The sequence below is a fragment of the Pseudopipra pipra genome, chromosome 13 (genome assembly GCF_036250125.1).
Source record: "Pseudopipra pipra isolate bDixPip1 chromosome 13, bDixPip1.hap1, whole genome shotgun sequence".
NCBI lineage: Eukaryota > Metazoa > Chordata > Aves > Passeriformes > Pipridae > Pseudopipra > Pseudopipra pipra.
Window position 1 is genome coordinate 11,096,133 of NC_087561.1, and position 17,787 is coordinate 11,113,919.

Consider the following 17,787-nt stretch of genomic DNA (forward strand, 5'->3'; position numbering starts at 1 on the left):
CTCCACAACAAACCCGTTTCACACCACGGGAAAGGTCACCACTTTAATCCACTTCTGGATGGAATGTACACAAACGTCATTCTTCTTCACATCTGTAATTAAACAGCCTCTTGCTTTGCTATCCAGCCCATGTTTATTTTCCCATTTGCTAACATGGTGGATGGTAATATAATATGACACTGAAGGGATACAGGCTGCTACAGGCAGGCTTTTTGACTTCTTTATGGTGATTTCCCTGCAGAGAGCTGGGTGCGAAGGGTGGTTGTGCTGCTTGGATCCAGCAGTGATTTCCTTTCTGGATGTGCAGCATCTTTGCATGCTGAAATAATAACAGCAAAGAAGACATGAAAGCAAACAAAAACCACTGGCAGAGATCCCCAAATGTGTTGACTCATTGCAAGAAGTTGTTGAGGTCTCTGCTGGGCTCCTACAAGGGAGGAGACAGCCACTAAACTGGGAGGTTGAGGCTAAATCCGTACTTCTGCTATGAAAAATCTGGTTTTCAACACTGGTAATGTCCTGGATCATTTGGGAGAAGTCTTCTGTGTCCCTGTGGCCTCCAAGGAACATCTGAAATAACCCTGAATAGTCCCTAACAGGGCCCTTCCTTCCCCACAAAGTGCTCCTGGGTACTAGCGCCAGCTCCCACCACACCACACGGCGCCCAGCAGGAAAAACCCCACAGCAACAAGCATGTTTTCTCCTTTCCAAACCTTTTGGGCTGGAGGGCTGGCACATGCTCCATTGGGAGCCCCTCCAGGAGCCGGACACAACAGCTTTCAGGGGAATGGCATTAGCCATTGGGAAGGACTGTGGCACACTTAGCTTTGCAGCCCCAAGGTATGGATGTGTACTTCAGATCCTAGCATGCTCTCAGCAAAACAACACCAAGATGTTTATTTTCAAAAGGATGCAGTGTTTGACAAAATAAACTATATTTGATTAATACCGACTGCTTTTCTGTTTGGTTTTTTCTTTTTTTTTTTTTTTTTTTTTTTTTTTTTTTTGACAGCAGTAAATTTGCTGACTCTATAAACAGCCCATGGCTGCTTCATCTGCCTATACCAAAATTTTAGTTACCTCATTTCCAGGGAATGTCCTTAGTAACATTCTTACAAGCTTATTTAGGGGGTTGTTTGTGGGTTTAGGTTGTTTTTTTCTTCTGCTTCTTAGGGAGGTCTCCTATGAGCAAGCCACAGAATGGAGCTGAACAAAACCCACTGCTTCTCTTCATATGAAGAGTTTCACCACATCTCACACCATAATAGAAAAACCAAATTCCCATGCTGAAGACCAGCAAGCATCCTCCAGCAAGATGATTTCACTTCATTCTCCTCCAGCTGCAGATTCCATCCTCCTGATACCTCCATACCTAGCTCGTCGCTAAGGGAACAAATAACATACCGGGAGGATGACCAGCCGAGTCACCCCCAGCTGTGGAGCTCAAACTGAAAAATCCCTGGGTTTCTGGGAATAGACACCTGCTTCTAAGGTGTGTGGTGTGTGATCTGGTAAAGCTTTAGCAGTATTTGTCAATCATTAAGCTGCAGTGCTGCTGGAAAGGTCAAGGAAATTCCCACCAAGGCACCCAAATGTTTGGGAACCAAATGATATTTCTGGGCTGCTTTAGTTCAGGTGAGCTGGAGTGCCTGCAGGGCAGGACTAGTCCGGTGGGCTTGGCCAGTCCCACCTCTGAGCTATGTGCTCCAACACTGGAAGGAGGTGTCTCAGCAGCATACTTGGCTGTTTTGAGCCTTTTGTGGCCTTTGTGTGGTTTCATATATTTTACTTTAGACACTTACACAACATCCCGCATGTGGTCCCCGACAGCAGCCTGCTCATCTCCCTGCTCCCTGTGCTCTTGGTGGGAACTGCCCACCAGCACCATCTCCTGTGAGGCTGTGAGGATCTCACCATGGACCAGCAGCTGTGAGAAAGCAGAGCAGGAGGCAGTGCAAGGCAGTCATCTCCTCCCCTCCCAATACAACAGTCCCCAGCATGCCACCCCACCAGGACCTGACCTGTGTGCTAACTGAGCACCCTCCAAGGCTGGGGAATCATCTGGAAACTGTCCCCCCTATGCAGACACACAGGAACACCCCCGTGTCCAGCTGCCCTGTTTGCAGGCATGGCTGGTGCTCTCTGCATCCCCTTGCAAGGGGGATTTTGTTTCTGTTGGAAGCCCCAGTGAATCCAGTTCCACATCCACGTGCTCCAAAGTGCTTGAAGGCTTTGCTCATGGAGATGAACGAGCAATTCTGAAAATCGTCCTGAAAAACGAAACTGAGACACTCTAGATTTCACTTCCCCAAACAGCATGAGCCGTAAGCACCAGCTGTTTCTAGCAGCTGTTCAGTGAGTTAGATTTTGCCATTCCAGCACTAAACTATTAGTCAATTGATTAATGAACTAGGACTTCCCATCCAACAAAAATATTTTGGTTTTAAATTATAATTTGATGCATGGTTAGTGCAGAAATACGTTACACATGCTAAGCACATGTTTGCATCTCATCATCACTCTCAGACACAGGGAAAGGTGCCGGCTTCACCACCTTTCCAAGGCTACTTGCAACTCCCCCCTAGGGATGCAGTGCCTTCACAAGCAGCATGATGCTGCTCACTCCTGCCTCCACATGTGATGTGCACAGGGCTGCAGGCTCCTGCCACCCCACTGCTGCCACCAGAACTTAGCAGGAGCTGCAGAACTGGCTGGGAAGCATTAAGGTTAACTGGCAGGGGTGACAGCTCAATCACCTGAGACTGGAAACCTTCCCCAAGGTTGCTGGGCCTTTAGCCGGCACCAGCACAGGGTGCTGAGTCCATGATGCACCACTGGGACACAGTGCTGGCAGACAGAGGGCAGGTGCAGAGCACAAGGAGCCCCTGGTTCTGCACAGGGAGTCTGACTGGCTCTGGATTTCACTGCAGAGCTAGAAATTATCTACAAAAGGACATTTTCCATTGTTTTGGTTTGTTTTTTTTTTGTTTTTTTTTGCAAAAGCACCTCCATGCCATAAACTCCTCTGTTCAGCTGTGTTTCCCACTGGCAGAAAACCAGGTATTTACTCTGGTGACACACCTTGCTGGCCAGATGCAGCCACTGCCAGTGCTGATTACTGTGTTATCACAGTGCTGCGAGCACAGCTGAGCTGCTGCCCTGGCACCTGCCATCAGCTCAAGCCCCGCACCTCCTTGACTCAGATAAATATATTAACATATCTGTGACATGTATACTCATTAATAATATATAATAATAATTATAAAAATAAAAATTGAAATAATCTCAACTGTGTATTAGCAGTTAAACCTGTGAGCCCTGGGACAAGGTGTGAAGGTCCAGGTACACATGCACAGGGGGAGGCGACAGTGCCCATCTCCTGATGCAGGGGTCCCATTCCATGGCAACACAGGTCACAGTACACAGAACTGGTGTGGAGAAAAAAGCAGGGAACAATTGTTACTTATTTCTCATGACATGGGAATGAAACACTGCCTGATATTAAACACCAGCTTTAGTCCCCTTGGTGGCCATGGCATCCCTTGCAAACCCCTGGTTAAAACATGCACAAACCTACAGCAGGGGAAAATTCAACAGCTGCTTTTTCAAGTTATAATCTGTTCTTTTATAAACTTGGCAGGTAGTGGGCTCAAAGGCTGGTTTTTGTGATCTCTGATCATAACAACATCTCCAAGAAGCACAAGTTTGCTAAATAGCATGTCTGTGCAATGGGAAACCAGGCTCAGCGTGCCTCAGAGGGGTCTTCTGCTGAGAAGCATCAGCATCATGCTGTGGTGATGTAGAGTGTGAGAACACATCAGGCTTTGTGAGACACACAGCAAGGCACAGCCTGTGCCAGCTCCCTCAGAGAGAAAATACGCTGGACTCGTACCGAAAAGCTGGTGCCATCATCCCATCCTGCTGCTTATCTAAGGAAGTAGCAGCACACAGAATATTTCTGACACAATATTAGAGGAGAGGATGTCCCTGTGCTGGTACCAGCGATACCTGGCAAGGCAGAGGCAGCACATCACCTCTGAATAAACCCAGCGGTCTGCTCCCACCCCCAGCACTCCCAGGGGATGAAAGGAAAAGGATCAGAAGGGAAGAAGCGATGGAATTCAAGTGGCGCTAATAAAATATTCCCTTTGGTGGAGCAGAGGCTCATGGGCTCAGCCAGCTGCGGCACAGAGAGCTGGGGTGATGGGGAGGGCTGGGCAGGAGAGCAAAGCAGCAGGAGGGTGAAGAAATGCCTCTGCCAGCACTGCCAATGGCTGTCCCCTGTGTCACCCTGTGCACTGGGACCCCTTCGACCTGAGGGCTCCCCAGCAAGTGTGTTCCCAAGAGATGGAGAGGATTGCAGTTTGGTTTGTGAACATGTAAAATACAAAACCTCATCACACCACGTGCAGGCAGAAATTCAGCCCTTACAGGAATACTGCGTGTCACCAGCGCTGCCCAAACATCCCCAGCACTTACCCCAATGCAGATGAGACACGAGGATTCTGAAAACCACTAATCAGCAGGTCATGCTGAGGCTTAGCCAAGATCTGCTCCTTTCCATCAGGAGCGGTGAATTGGGACTTAACATCTTCAGGCAGAGGAGTGGGTGAGCAACCTTTTCTTCCTCTGCCACAATCCCAAAGCACTTCACGCAGTCCCAAAGCTTCAAATCAGGGTCAGCCAGATAAGCCCCACCACTCAGGCTGAGCAAAGTTTCCATTCTCCAAAGCATATCACTGCATGGTTCAGATTTATCTACTTTCTCCTAAACACAAAGTTGCTGTAAAAAGAGGTCTGAGGCACACAAATATTCAGAGCATTCGCATGCATGTGAGGGTGTGCGTGCACACGTACATGCACACACTGAGGCTTAAGATACTGTGGATATAATCACTCTAGTAAAGGCAGCCTGTTAAACAGAAATATGTAACCATCCTGGCCAGGAACCAAACCAAACCAAACACTCCCTGGCCCCAGCCCTTCCATTTAATGAGATCAAGCCAAGTCTTTCCATGGTGGCCCTGAGCCGGGCACAGTTGGCCTTCCCAGGTTGCCCACTCCAGTTACAACACTGAGTATCATCTCGAACACATGCGAGACGACTTCCACTGCACCACTTATAGAGCAACCAATCTTTATTTTAGAGATAGCTTACGTAAAGTAACATGCAAAGAAACACATGAGTAAGAGTCTCATCTGCCTCAGGCTCTTACAAATCCTTTTCTTTTCCTCCTTCATAGCACAACACGTTGGACGCCCGTTTTTCATCCCTGTAAAGCACAGCGTGTACATCCATGCCGTCTGTCCTTTGGCTGGAGCTGTGTTAGCAGATTTCCCGTGGGAAAGGAGGTGCTTCACTTCTGAAGAATAAAACCAGGGCATTGCATGGGCCACAAGGATGCTGGTAGGGACCAGCCACCTGAACTGACGGGCTTCAGGACCCTGCTGGGATGTGAGCAGCAAAGTCACCTGCAACTTGCCACAATGCAAGAGGGTTTTGTGCCCAGGGAAGCATGTCTCCATGATAATCCCAGTGCATGGCAACTTCTCATCCATAGCATCTTTTCTCCTGCTGTATGTCTGATCTTCTCTCTTCCTTGTCTTCACATGCCCTCAGTATTATGTCCTGGCCAGATTCCTAGGGGTGAGACTCAAATTTGGACTAAGTACAAAAACCGCTTGAACTACAGAAAAAATCTGTATTAAGTCACGTAGGATCAGGGGTCTGATATTTGCTGAGAGTATTTCATAAACCGTAGGTGTTCTGTACCCCATGCATGTTCGAACAACTCAAGATGAAATATGGTCTTCACCTTAACAGCAAGAGAGAATTCAGTCTTCAAAAACTGCGAGGAACACAGTTTAATACGAACCCACTCAGAGTAAATAGGATTATCTTTAAAAAGCACTGTTACCTATTTCATAGTTTGCCATGAAGCAACACTTTTTTAGTTTGTTTTTTTTTTGTGTGAAGACACCATATTCTCATATAGAAGCGACTCAGGTCATTTGTCCTGTCTTCGGAAATGTGCATATATTTTAGAAGAAGTTCCAAATATCTTCCTCATTAAAAAAAAGGCATGGAGAGACACGGAGTGATGCCTCCAGCACCGCTCACAGCCAGTGGCCCAGCAATAGCAGCGGGACCAGGGCAAGGGCAGCGGCAGGACTGGGGCGGGCGGCTGCACTCCCAGGGTCACTGCTGGGCACTGTGGCACCGTCTTTGCTTTGCTGATTCAGAAGCTGCTTATTTGCAGAGATGTCGTCCATATCCAGGTCATACGCCAGCTCTGAAAGCAAAAGGAGAGGGGTGGTTAGTAACAGGTGGTGTGTGTTAACATTCTGACACATGGCACCTCCAGCCTCCCCCAAAACTGGGGTCCTGGGGGCAGCCCGTGACACAGCTGAGGACAGCTGGGTCCAAGTGCAGTCAAAGACATCATAGCAGGGCTGGATGGGCCAGAAGAGCTTAGCAAACATCTTGTCAGTCCTGCACCCACTGGTCCCAGAGTACCTCCCAGTATCCTATGTTTGGAGAGACCAAAACATCATAACTGTGCCCCTGTAAGAAAACAAAAGAGATAAGGGGATCTAGCTTACTGGAGAGCTACTCCTAAAGAAAACCAGCTGAGCTTTGGAGCAGGTGTTTAGCAATGCAAATCATGTCTGCTCCCCAGGCACCACAAGAATGTGTGCAGGAGTGAGGAAATCCTGGCGAGGACAAACAGTTCCCCAAACCCAGAGTCAGCAGAAGGCTTTGCTCACCAAAACCTCCTGGTTGTAGGACCTGAGGAGCTCTGCATTTCTGCAATCTTACGTAAGAGTGTGTAAAATATGCTCCTTATAGCACTAAGAACACATCCCATTCCAGTTCCACCTCATCAAAGCACTGGAGAGGAAGGAATGTGAATGGATCATGCACTCTGGGCATTCTGGTGTTGCAACATGTGGACTTTGAGATGAAGCACATGTGGGTTCCAAGCCAAGAAAATGTCCAGTATGAAAGTTTTGATAGTCCTGACAGAGGAGTGTGACATTAATGGGGGAAAGGCTTGTGGCAACCCATCACTGGCTGTGAGGGACCTGCTGAGCAGTAAGTCACAGTCACCCTTGTCTTCCTGGGACAGGGAAGAATAAAGTCCAAATAAACAATGTGGAAAGACTAACATAGCAATTCTCAGGGCCAAGAACAAAAAGGAAAAGTTGTTTTAAGATGCCATTAGCCAGATCCACCTGGGGCGATTGTCCCTGTCAATCAGCTGGACTGAGTGGGTGCACCCATGCTTGACTCAGGGCAATAGGTCCCTTGCTCCCCTGCTTGTGGGAGGGAGCTGTCATCTCCTTCTGGGGTCCAGGTTTCTCACCCAGATGGGAACCACTTAAGCCTTTTCATCTTATCCCCAGACCCTGGCCTTTGGAAGTGGAGGAAACTGTTGGTTTCCATCAGAAGAGACCCTGGCTCAAGCCTTTTACAAGCCTCCTGGATCACCAGCATGTTGACAGGTTTGGATCATCCCACCGCACCCCTGAGAAAGAATCCAAGAGGCTGAATAAACACTCTATCTAAAAAATGCCACATCAATCCAATGAACACCACTGCCAAGGCAAACAGGGAGGATTTCTTAATCAAAAAATACCCAAACATTGCAAAACAAAAGCAGAACAATATTAGCATGACAAGTGAGTCAGCCCAGGCCATAAAAGGGGGTCAGAAATGGCTCAAAGGAAGTAGTTTTCCATGCACACTAAGGGCCAGGTGCGAGCAAAACCCACTTGGTAAAAAGAAAGGTGCCACCTGGAAAGGAATGTCCTGGGAGGCCATCTCTGCCCATATTAGGCTGCTTTCCAAGCACAGACAGAACAAGTCCCTCTGGCACGAGGGATGCTCAGGCTTCAGGGCAGTTTGGGAGCAGCCTGGCTGCACCACCTTATTTTCCCAAGCTCATTTCTGCAAAATAAGTGAAGAGATTTGGAATTAATAAAATCCCAGCAGATTATTTCAAAGTCTGTTGTTTTACACAAGACTGCTCAGCTGCCACAATGTTGGATCAGGGCAATGACGACCTGCCCTGGTGTGTTTTGGAAAGTATTTCCCAACACTCCAAAGGCTCCTAAAACCTAAAAGATGCTCTGTGGGGTCACAGTACCATCAGGCACCCACATGGCTCCAGGCCAGTGATCATCAGAGCTTTTGAGGCAGAATATTCTCATTGGACATCCTAGCAAAACTAAAAAAAGATCCCCAGGAACTGAGTAACTACTCTTGCCTTCCATTTAGAAAAGAAATTTGAAACAAAAGAGTGTTTCAGCAAGGTCCTTAACAGCACAATGCATTTTGACATCCCCATTTACAGTCTCATTCTGGGATGTAATTTATGAGATGAGAGTTCCTGCAGCAGCTGAATTGTGTTGGAAACATTCAGCCAGAATGTACCAAAATGAACATTTCAGACATATTCTTCTCTGTGGGAAAATTTCAAATTCTGGGATTTCACCTCAGTTTGAGCAAGGGTAGTTTTTTTAAATCATGGTATTTCACCCAAATGGAGATGATGATTCTCTCACTCATCCGTTTTGACCAAATTAAAGAGAACAGAAACCCTTTTGTCATCAGAGATTAGAGTGCTACTTTCTTTGTCTTGTTTAAATGCTTCAGCAGTTTAGCACCTGGGTGTGCCATTTGTTTTCACTGTTCCTTCCATTGTTTCCTACTCTGGGCTTATTTGTGCCCGACTGTATTTTTAGGCTTGATGGATTTAGCCAAACATCTTTTATTTTGTATTAATAATGGATCTGAAACTCTTGCAAATCCCCTTCACTTAACTTCTAATGACCTTTGGTACATCAGAGTAGAAGAAAGTAAAAAGTATGAGCCTCTAACAGACCTCAGACAGCTGATAACCAGGTCCAGGCAATAATGACACCGAAAATACACATCACGGAATCACAGAATGAGTACAGTCAGAAGGGACCACAGTGGGTCATCTGGTCCAACCTCCCTGCTCAAGTAGGGTCGTCCTAGAGCACATTGGACAGGATTGTGTCCAGACAGTTCTTGAGTATCTCCAGTGAGGGAGACTCCACATGCTCTCTGGGCACAACCTGTTCCAGTGCAGAGTCACCAGCACAGTAAAGCAGTTCTTCCTCGTATACAGGTGGAACTTCCTGTGCATCAGTTTCTGCCTGTTGCCTCTGGTCTTATTGCTTATATTATTGATAATAATCATATTTCAAATCCTGGAATCCAAATATTCCTAACCTGGTACTTCTTGAGAGGGCTCCATTACAATTTCCAGCCTTTGCTAGGATCTCCAGTTAGTCCAGGTCACCACCACATCTCTGCACCTCCTCCTCCCACAGCTGCTGGGAGCAAAGGACCCCAGCAGCAGGGATGGGGCTGCAGGATGGCTGGTGGGGTAACAGAAACTAACCTTCCACATATTGTTCTGGTCACTTCCACCCAAAACTCTGGCCTTACACTGCAAAATAACCCAAGAGAAGTTGGTCCTCTGTCTCCCCTCTTGCCCAGCCACCTTCTGCATTAAACATCTCCACAGCCCCAGCTCTGATCACCCAATTCAGTGGCATCAGTTTCTTAGTTTCTTTGGCCTGCAAAGACTTTTTTTGGGGAGCAGGAAACTATAAAAATCTGTTTCTGTTTATAATCAGTTGGAGTCCAGGGGGTATTACCAACAATCTGCGCTAATTACAAATTCAGTCTTCACTCGTTTTGCCCCCTCTTGTCCTCTGGACCGCAGATTAGATAATCCCCTTAAAATAATAGTCAATCATTAGCTCTGCTTTTTTATTCCCCCCTCACGCAAGCCGAGCGTGCTGTGCCGTTTCCCGGAATCCTCACACAGCTGGTGAAAGGTCTCCAGCCGCACACAAGCCGGTCCCTCCGGAAGCATCCTTTGTAACCAAAGCCCCTCTAACACAAAGCTGCTGCGCTGTGCTCCCAGGACTGCAACAGCTTCAATGGTCTCGCAGCGTGGATGACAAAACCTGGCGCCAGCTCTACAACACGCACTTTCCGCATCCACAGAATAAAGCGGCAGCATTTTTCCATGGATTAGGAATAGAATTGGGCATACTGACTCTGCACAAGCTTATTGGGCAGGAATCATTAAAAAGCTCTTCTTGCTGAACCACACCAGCTTTGGAGACAGCTACAAAAGATGGCTGTTTTGAGTTGGGATAATAAGTCCCATGGCAGCTGGCACAGAAGGAGCTGGGAGGATAAGTGGCACACAGGCCACTTACAGCAGGCTTTCCTCTGCCAAATTCACTGCTGCCTACCAAAACACCCCTTTCCCCCCGCAAAAGGACAACACACAGCCTTTAGCAAAGAACCACTAGCAAATGCCACTCTGGCAAATGACCTCCAAGAGAACAGTCCCGCAGGCTGGTCTCGGCTGCTGCCCAGAGCCAGGGAATGTCATCTCGCAGGCAGGCATCTGGGCTGCCTGCCTGCCAAGCCTGCCCCGGCACATGGTTCCAGTGATGGCCCTAATATAGTAACAGAGCCATGATGGATGGCCATGCATGAAAACCCCCTCGCCGTGTCATCTGATAGCTCTGCCAGCACCCTGTGCAGCCGTGATGGGTGTGAGGGGATCCCATCACAGGAGAAACCATCGTGCCCAACGCAGCGTGTTCACCAAACGGGGCTGCTGAGTGGGCCAAAGCACCTGTGGGGACGTGGTGATGGCCCTTGTTTGCAGATGATGGAAACTTGTGGCAGGAAGGGAATGGATTGTGGCCATGTGTTTCCAGTGAGTGCAAAACACATCAAGTAGAAATGTCAGTTTGGCAAGCTCCTGCATCTGCCAATGTCTGCCTGCATCTTTCCTTCAGGACTGGTTTAGGAAAGCACATGCTACCATTGCAATGAGAATGACACTCTCTAGGGTGCACTGCTTGGTTTAATTTTTTTAAGCAGCAACCATCTTCATTGTGGGCAACAGTTTGCCAATAGATACATTAGACTTGCTGTCTCCAAAACAGGACTGGACTTCTCAAAGGGAGAGATGTTTGAGTGAAGCCCAAACTGTTGAATCATTACAAGGTGAAGCATAAAACCCTGTGATTCCACAGACCAGGCTGCCTGACCCTGGCTCCGAACTCTTTCCGTCTCTACAGTACCAACTGCTTCACTCTCACAGGTGTTCGCACCTGAAATTCAGAAGAACAGTCCAATTTCATCTCAAACTCTTCCTGTTGGAACACCAAAAGCTCTGCTCACCTCAGCCTCCAGTTGTCTGGCTTTCTCATGCAAACAGCTCATACTACAAACACACCTCTGCCTCTACAAAGGCAACACCTGAACCCATCCGTGGGGTTACATGGCACAAACAGCTGCAACTGCACAGATACAGCTGAGATCCCCAACCCTCTGCTTCTCCAAAATACTTTAAACTCTTCCAAACACCTAGCCAAGCATGGTTTCAACTCAACAGGGAGGTTTTGCCCTCTGGCTTATTACCACTAAAATCCTGGAGCACCAACAGGTTTGCCAGTTGTCTTCTTGCACAACGAGCTGCAACAGCCCAGCCATAGGTGCGGCCATGCCGGGGTGTAATTAAAGCGCTGAGCCAGGGCTGGATGTGGTGCTTGTGTTGGCACAGCCACGAGATCACCGAGATGGATGTGCAGCATGTGCATGGTCTTGTGCCTCTGCTTTTCCACCTCCTCCACAGCAATTTAGGAGGTGCGGCTCTTGGCAATACAGATTTGGGGAAAAAAAAGAAGAAGAAAAAAAGCTCAACACTATCCTGCTGCAACATGGCTGAGAGAGCTTGGCGCGGCTCAGCAGCAAGTGGTAAAACCAACTTCCCAGGCAGAAACCCAAGGGAATTGGGTTTGGGATTGCTGATTTGCAAACCAAGACTTTTCTCCCTCACCTTGCCTCTTTGACAGCTCTTGGCTCCTGGTGTGCCACCGACGGCCCCCAGCCTGCAGGACGTGTTACCCAGTGACCCAGAGACTGCAGGCACCACCACAAAACCAGCACTGATTGGGGGTGAAGTTCCTCTAGGATCAAAGCTCCCTAGGAGGCAGTAACTAAATTGACTTGGGGGGATGAAGAGGTGAGGAAGGTCCATCTCAGTGCCATACCAGGTGTGTAACCAGGTGCTGTTCGGGGTACACCAGGCAATGAGCTCTGCAAGGCAACCAGTATGCACGTCCTGGCTCCCTAACATCCAGTACTAGCACAAAAGTCTCTCCACAGACGTCCTCAGGCTTTTGATGGGGTGAAGGGGTAAAACATCCTCAAAAACCCCAATACATCATATGGTACAGGCAGAGGGGCTGGACCATGACCTCAATTCAAGCAATTGCTCCTCCACCCCACCTTGGCCAGAGGCTTGGGGTGAGGAAGGGCTATCATTTATGACCTGGGCCTATGTTTACTTTGAAAACATACTCATTAAATTCCTCTTTGCTCCTTGGTTTGTTCTAGATTTACCCTGAAGAGAATCTGGCGTCTGCAATTGCATTAATCATTTTCCCTTTGGCAGAGTGTGAAAGAGTTTCTGAACTACACTCGCGGAGAGGAGCCACAAAAACGTGTTTAGCAAAATGCGCTCATGTAATCTATTAAAAATTAACAAATCTCATTAGCATTATTAATTGGAAGTGCCAGACTCCTTGTGTTTTGCTGATGAGGCAGCATGCCCTGGTCTCATATTCTATAAGATCCAGAAGAAGAGCTGCTACCTAAAGGAACCGAGGAGAGAAGCACTGAAAAATACGGAGCTAAACATGTACAGCCAAAAACATTGACAAAGGCAGGAGTCAAGAAAGAAAAAGACAAATAGCTGGAAACAGAAGAGTATGAATGGAAGTGAAGTGATTTATGTGGCAGCAATATAGGACTGGGTCAAGCAATGCTCCTGCAGATCTCCCATGTACATCAGCCCAGCCAGATGTGGAGTCATCTTCTTCTTCTTTGTAGACCTTCAAGATCTAAACCACAAAGCGATCCCTTCTGATCACTCTGCTATCACCTGAGACATCTTAGGAACAGTCTTGATTTTGGGAGGTATGGTTTCCAGTGATAGAAGAGCAAAATGAAATGTTTCATATTCTAATAACTGAAAACAATATAATCACATCAAACTGAAATTTTCTCCTTCATTTTTATCTCTCAAAAGCTCTTTGGATATGACCAGGACAGGTGGTTCTTACTTGCTGCATGCTGGCCTTCAGCTCTCCAAGCTCAGGACACTTAGTGACATTCAGGTGCTGGCTAAATGCAGTTCTAAAGGGAATGTCAATGGTTCCTGCCTTCCAGATGCTAGCCACTAAAACTAGCCCTCAAGGCAGAAGGGTATTTCTCAATGCTTGATTAGAAAAGTCATGGCGGTGTTACAGCACCCAGGAACATCTGACATTGTCCTTTGTGACTCACTGCATGCAGAAACCAGGCATGAACAGTGCCCAGGCCATGGAGACCAGGGGTTCGTGGCATTCATGTTCCAAGTAGGAATCCAGGAATGTGCCTCTTCAATCAAAAAGGACCAGGATTTTGTGCAACATCTACATTCAGTCAGAAATCCCTGGACATCCATCAGGCCTTACTTACCTTTTAAGGGCAAAGAAAAAAAATCCAAGGCAGATGGTGTTTTGCTCCTTAAACACACATGTAAAGAAAGTGCTGAGCAGCACTCTCAGCGTGGGGATCAAACTGACAGACTCCACCAGGCTCATGATGCCAAGGGAAATATCTGGGTCGTGCATGGACAGACCTGCTCAGCACACAGGTAGAGTTGGCAGGTAGGCTCAGGCATGGTGGTAAACTGTGCTCTTCTGCTCAGCCTGCCTCTGTTCCTGGAGAAACTCCCTGAGGTTCTGTGGTCTGACACAGCCTGGGATCACTGGCATGGATGGAGAGCAAGCTCCCTCTGTCCATGCTGGGAGAATGTTTGCATAGAGCATAGGCTCAGGTAAGAGAGCTGCCAAGGGAAGGGAGCCAAGAGGCTACAGCATCTCCTGGCTTTTCTAATTGTGTTAAGCTGCTAAAATAAACAAACAAACAAACAAACAAACAAACAAATAAATAAATAAATAAAAACCTGGACCTGCATTAAAACAACATAAAAGTGACTTCAGCCTATAAAAATGGGGTAATGCAGATGGCCCTGGGAAACATCACCATACCCAACTTTCCTACTTTATATAGAAGAAGGTTTGGGTTCATAGGCTGGAACTCTTTAACAGCTTCAGGTCACGTTCCCTGCACTGGAAGAAGCCCCAGGAACAGCCAGTGTAGTCTGAAAACAGGACCTGGCTTTGCACTGCCTTCTGCATGGCTGCAGAGAAAGACCCAAATTAAACCCAGCTGCTTACTGTGTGTGTATAACATCTGATACAAATCCAGGCTGAGTCCTGCTCCCTACCTCTGTCCCAGGCCAAGAGCAAACCCTAGTCCCAAAACACCAATGGAATGATGGTGCTGAAAGCTGGATCTGGATGGTGGTCACAGTTCCAATTGGAAACCCAGTGTCATTCCTGCTGAGCACCAGGATACTGTGGCAGCAGAGCTTGGGCTGTGTTGCACCCATGCCATGACACTTGCTCTTTTTGGGGGCCAAGGGTCTCCCTGTTATGCTTGGGGACCTGCGGCTGGAAACGTGTTGGAGCTCAAGGAGACCACCTTGACTGCCCCCACTCCAGCAGGAGGGAGCAAGGGACAGAGGGGATTGGCCCTGGACTTTTACCTTGGTCAGTCTGTACAGTGCAGCCGCAAGAAGGTACTAGGGACAAGGACTCACTGCTCATTTGGTGGGAGCATCCAAATTGTTCTGGAGACACCTCTATTGACCCAGCAAGCAGTTTAAGAAGGAGGTGACAACTCAGTAGGGCTCCAAGGTCCACAAATGCCTCCTTCTCCATGCTATCTGTAGCAATCATGGCTCACTCTCAGGAATGTCACAATCACAGTGGAAAATCAACATAAAAAGGCTACATAATCCAGTTTGAAAATCCCTTCAAAAACCACAAAATCTTCTCTAAAATGGATTACAGAGATTAGAGATAAGAGTTTCCTGGAAATCAAGAATTGTGTTTCAGCCTCCCCCCTCCACCCTCTCAGAAAAAAGAATCAGGCTCATGCCCCCCAACACCTCACCACACTCCTCCCCAGCCATCACTCTGGAGCAATGGCAGCTGCCTCCAGCCCCTAAAAACAGCAGAGCTGTGTCTACCTGATTTTGCCCTAAGCACTATTTTGGGGCACAATCTGATGCATGTACCTGAGCCTATGGACAACATGCATCAGTGGGAGGAAATCTGCCTGCACAGGGAGAGGAGGTGATGACTGCCAGCCTCCTGCAAGCTTTTTGGTTCATCCCTTCTCCAAACAGGCTCCATGGGACTGTATAATGTGCTGCCATGGTTTTGTGAGCTGCAGGAGGCTGCACCCAACCCTGTGGGTGCCCAGCAGAAAAACAGCCTCTTAAATCAAGGTGGTCTTGTAAAAATCACTGATGTGCCAATGGTCACAACAATAGCAAGAGGAGAAAGGTCAAACACTCATGAGCCGATGATATAAAAATATTTAGCAGCCACACCATTATTATTCTGGTAGATTAAAACCAGCTTTTTGTTTAATATTTTGACTCAAGCATCTACAGTTGATGGTGGCAGGACAATCTTCTGCTGGGAATTTTTATTTTGTGAGAGTATTTGTGCTTGCTTTCTTATTTGGAACAACAACAACAAAAAAGGATTGCAATATTAGCATTCCCGGCAGAGCACACATTCAAGTTCCTGACCTGTTATTGCTCAAGGACTTCTGCAGCTGCAGATGCCTGTTTGGAGCTACAGTTAGGTCACTTTGAATGATGCTCACAGAATAAGGATCAAAACACTCACAGCTTGATCAAAAGGACATTTTATGAACATTGCAGCCCAAGTGCTGATGTGAATACTTACGTTCGCCCTTATATTACCTCAGCTCAGTTCTAATAAAATTAACACCCTTCTAAATAATGCTCTCAATTTTTATATGTTTCATGTTTTTCTGCCTTATGGCTTTGAAAGCATGTTCTCAAAACCTTTACATCACTCAGTTCAGTTGTGTTGGGATCTGAAAATCAACTTCTTGTCCAGAGGAATAACAGGGGTTGCAGCTTTGTATCATTGTTCCACCTGCTCTAACCTGAATTTATCCACTAAAGGCTGGGGGGTTTTCCCCCACAAAAGAGGGTAAGACAGTCAGACTCTTTCTTTTCCCACTAGGAATTACCACCTGTAAATAAACAACCAAAAACTGAACTACAACCTCCAGCAGCATAAATGCTCCTTTCAAAAGAGACAACAGAAAAAACAAAGCAGGGAAAAATCCAGTCTCTTTTCTGCATTTCCCTTGCACATTAGAGGCAAAATGAACTTACCAGTCCAGGACAGGGGATGTCTTATTGGTGCAATACAGCTGCTTAACTGTTCTTTAGAGATATTCATCTCAAAAGCCAGAACAGAAAGAGCATTTTCCCCCCTTTTATTTATTTATCTTTTTTTGTGCCAACTCACCTTAGCTGAAAAGCGCATTGAGATTGTAATTGTGGGAAGGCCTCATCTAGTAGATTTGTAAACTCAGCTATCGGCTTGAATTACTGGAATTAGCAAGGCTAATTTAATGTCACTGTTCAAAATAGCTCAGATTTGGAATTTCTTAATGGCCTTAGGAAAAGGAGTCTTTATGCATACTGCAATCTAGGCTTCATTCTTAGACTAAATTCCTTCTCATAGATTTTGTGAATGCCCTGTTTTGTAGCCAACACAAACTCTGTCCAGTAAAATAATGTAAGGACTCAGAATGAAAAGAGATTAGCTGTTCCCTGCTCCTGTTATTTTAAAGCAGAAATAACTTTGGCTTCTACTGATTCATAGACAAAGCTTGAAATGCAAAGCATGCTCAACTCCAGATTCAGCATGAAAAGGACCTTAAAATATTCCCGAGTGCAAGTAATGGACTTATTAGAGGGATGAAAAGAGGCACTTTTCACAGAATCCCAAGCCCTTTAGTCCTGTCATATCAATAATCTTGCTTAAGAATTTCATTCTATTTACATTTCTTTCCCTTCCAAATATCCTGCCTGACTCCTATGAAATACAACGTTTACGCTTTTAAAGCGTTAATTTATTTCTGTTAATGCTTGGTGGTGAGTGGTGTAAAACGTCTGTGGATCACCCAGAGCGGGAGCAACGGCGTCACAATGGGGTGCAACAGGGAGCAATTCTGTCTAACATGCAGTTTTACACCTGACAACTGATAAATGGGGAGGGAATTTTAAAGACTTGGTTAAAAGCATCTTCTTTAAATAGTGGGAGTCGATTGAGCTAGAACTCGACATACCTGCAGTCTGTTATCCTCTCCTTCATGTTTAACACCCACAAAAACAATGCTAACAGTAAGAAAAAAAAAAAAAAAGCTTTATAGGTATCAGGAAGTAAATTCACCTGGCTGTCCTTAAGCTGCCAAAATATATCAAATTTTTAACCCAGTTTTCTTACTCCTTGCAAGATGGTTTAATCTAAAACCAGCACTAAGCAATTAGCGACAATTTTCCCTCTTTGTTTGAGGAAATGGCTGAAAAACAAAGGAACAAATCACAAAAGCCTGTGTGGGAATACCAGTAAAGCAGATGGAGATGTCCCCTTTTTTAAGAAGTGAGGGGAAGTTTTTTCTCCATTCGGCTCCATGTCCCCAGGACAATTAGCACTGATTGGGGAGCATCATAGCATGGAGGGGACAGAAGATATTTTGGACTACATTTG

At 46.6% G+C, this 17,787-nt stretch overlaps 1 protein-coding gene across 3 annotated transcripts in view; it reads right to left on the bottom strand.

The window, feature by feature from the left end:
- Window positions 1-5,120: 5,120 nt before the first annotated feature.
- GPC3 (glypican 3) overlaps window positions 5,121-17,787 on the bottom strand; it is a 146,485-nt gene continuing 133,818 nt past the window's right edge. For 2 of the 3 annotated variants that reach the window (XM_064670008.1, XM_064670009.1), the window contains exon 8: window positions 5,121-6,293. In XM_064670008.1, the coding sequence (XP_064526078.1) occupies window positions 6,118-6,293 (176 nt within the window). In that variant the 3' untranslated portion in view covers window positions 5,121-6,117. The remainder of the gene's footprint in view (window positions 6,294-17,787) is intronic. The other variant, XM_064670010.1, reaches the window with a different exon arrangement.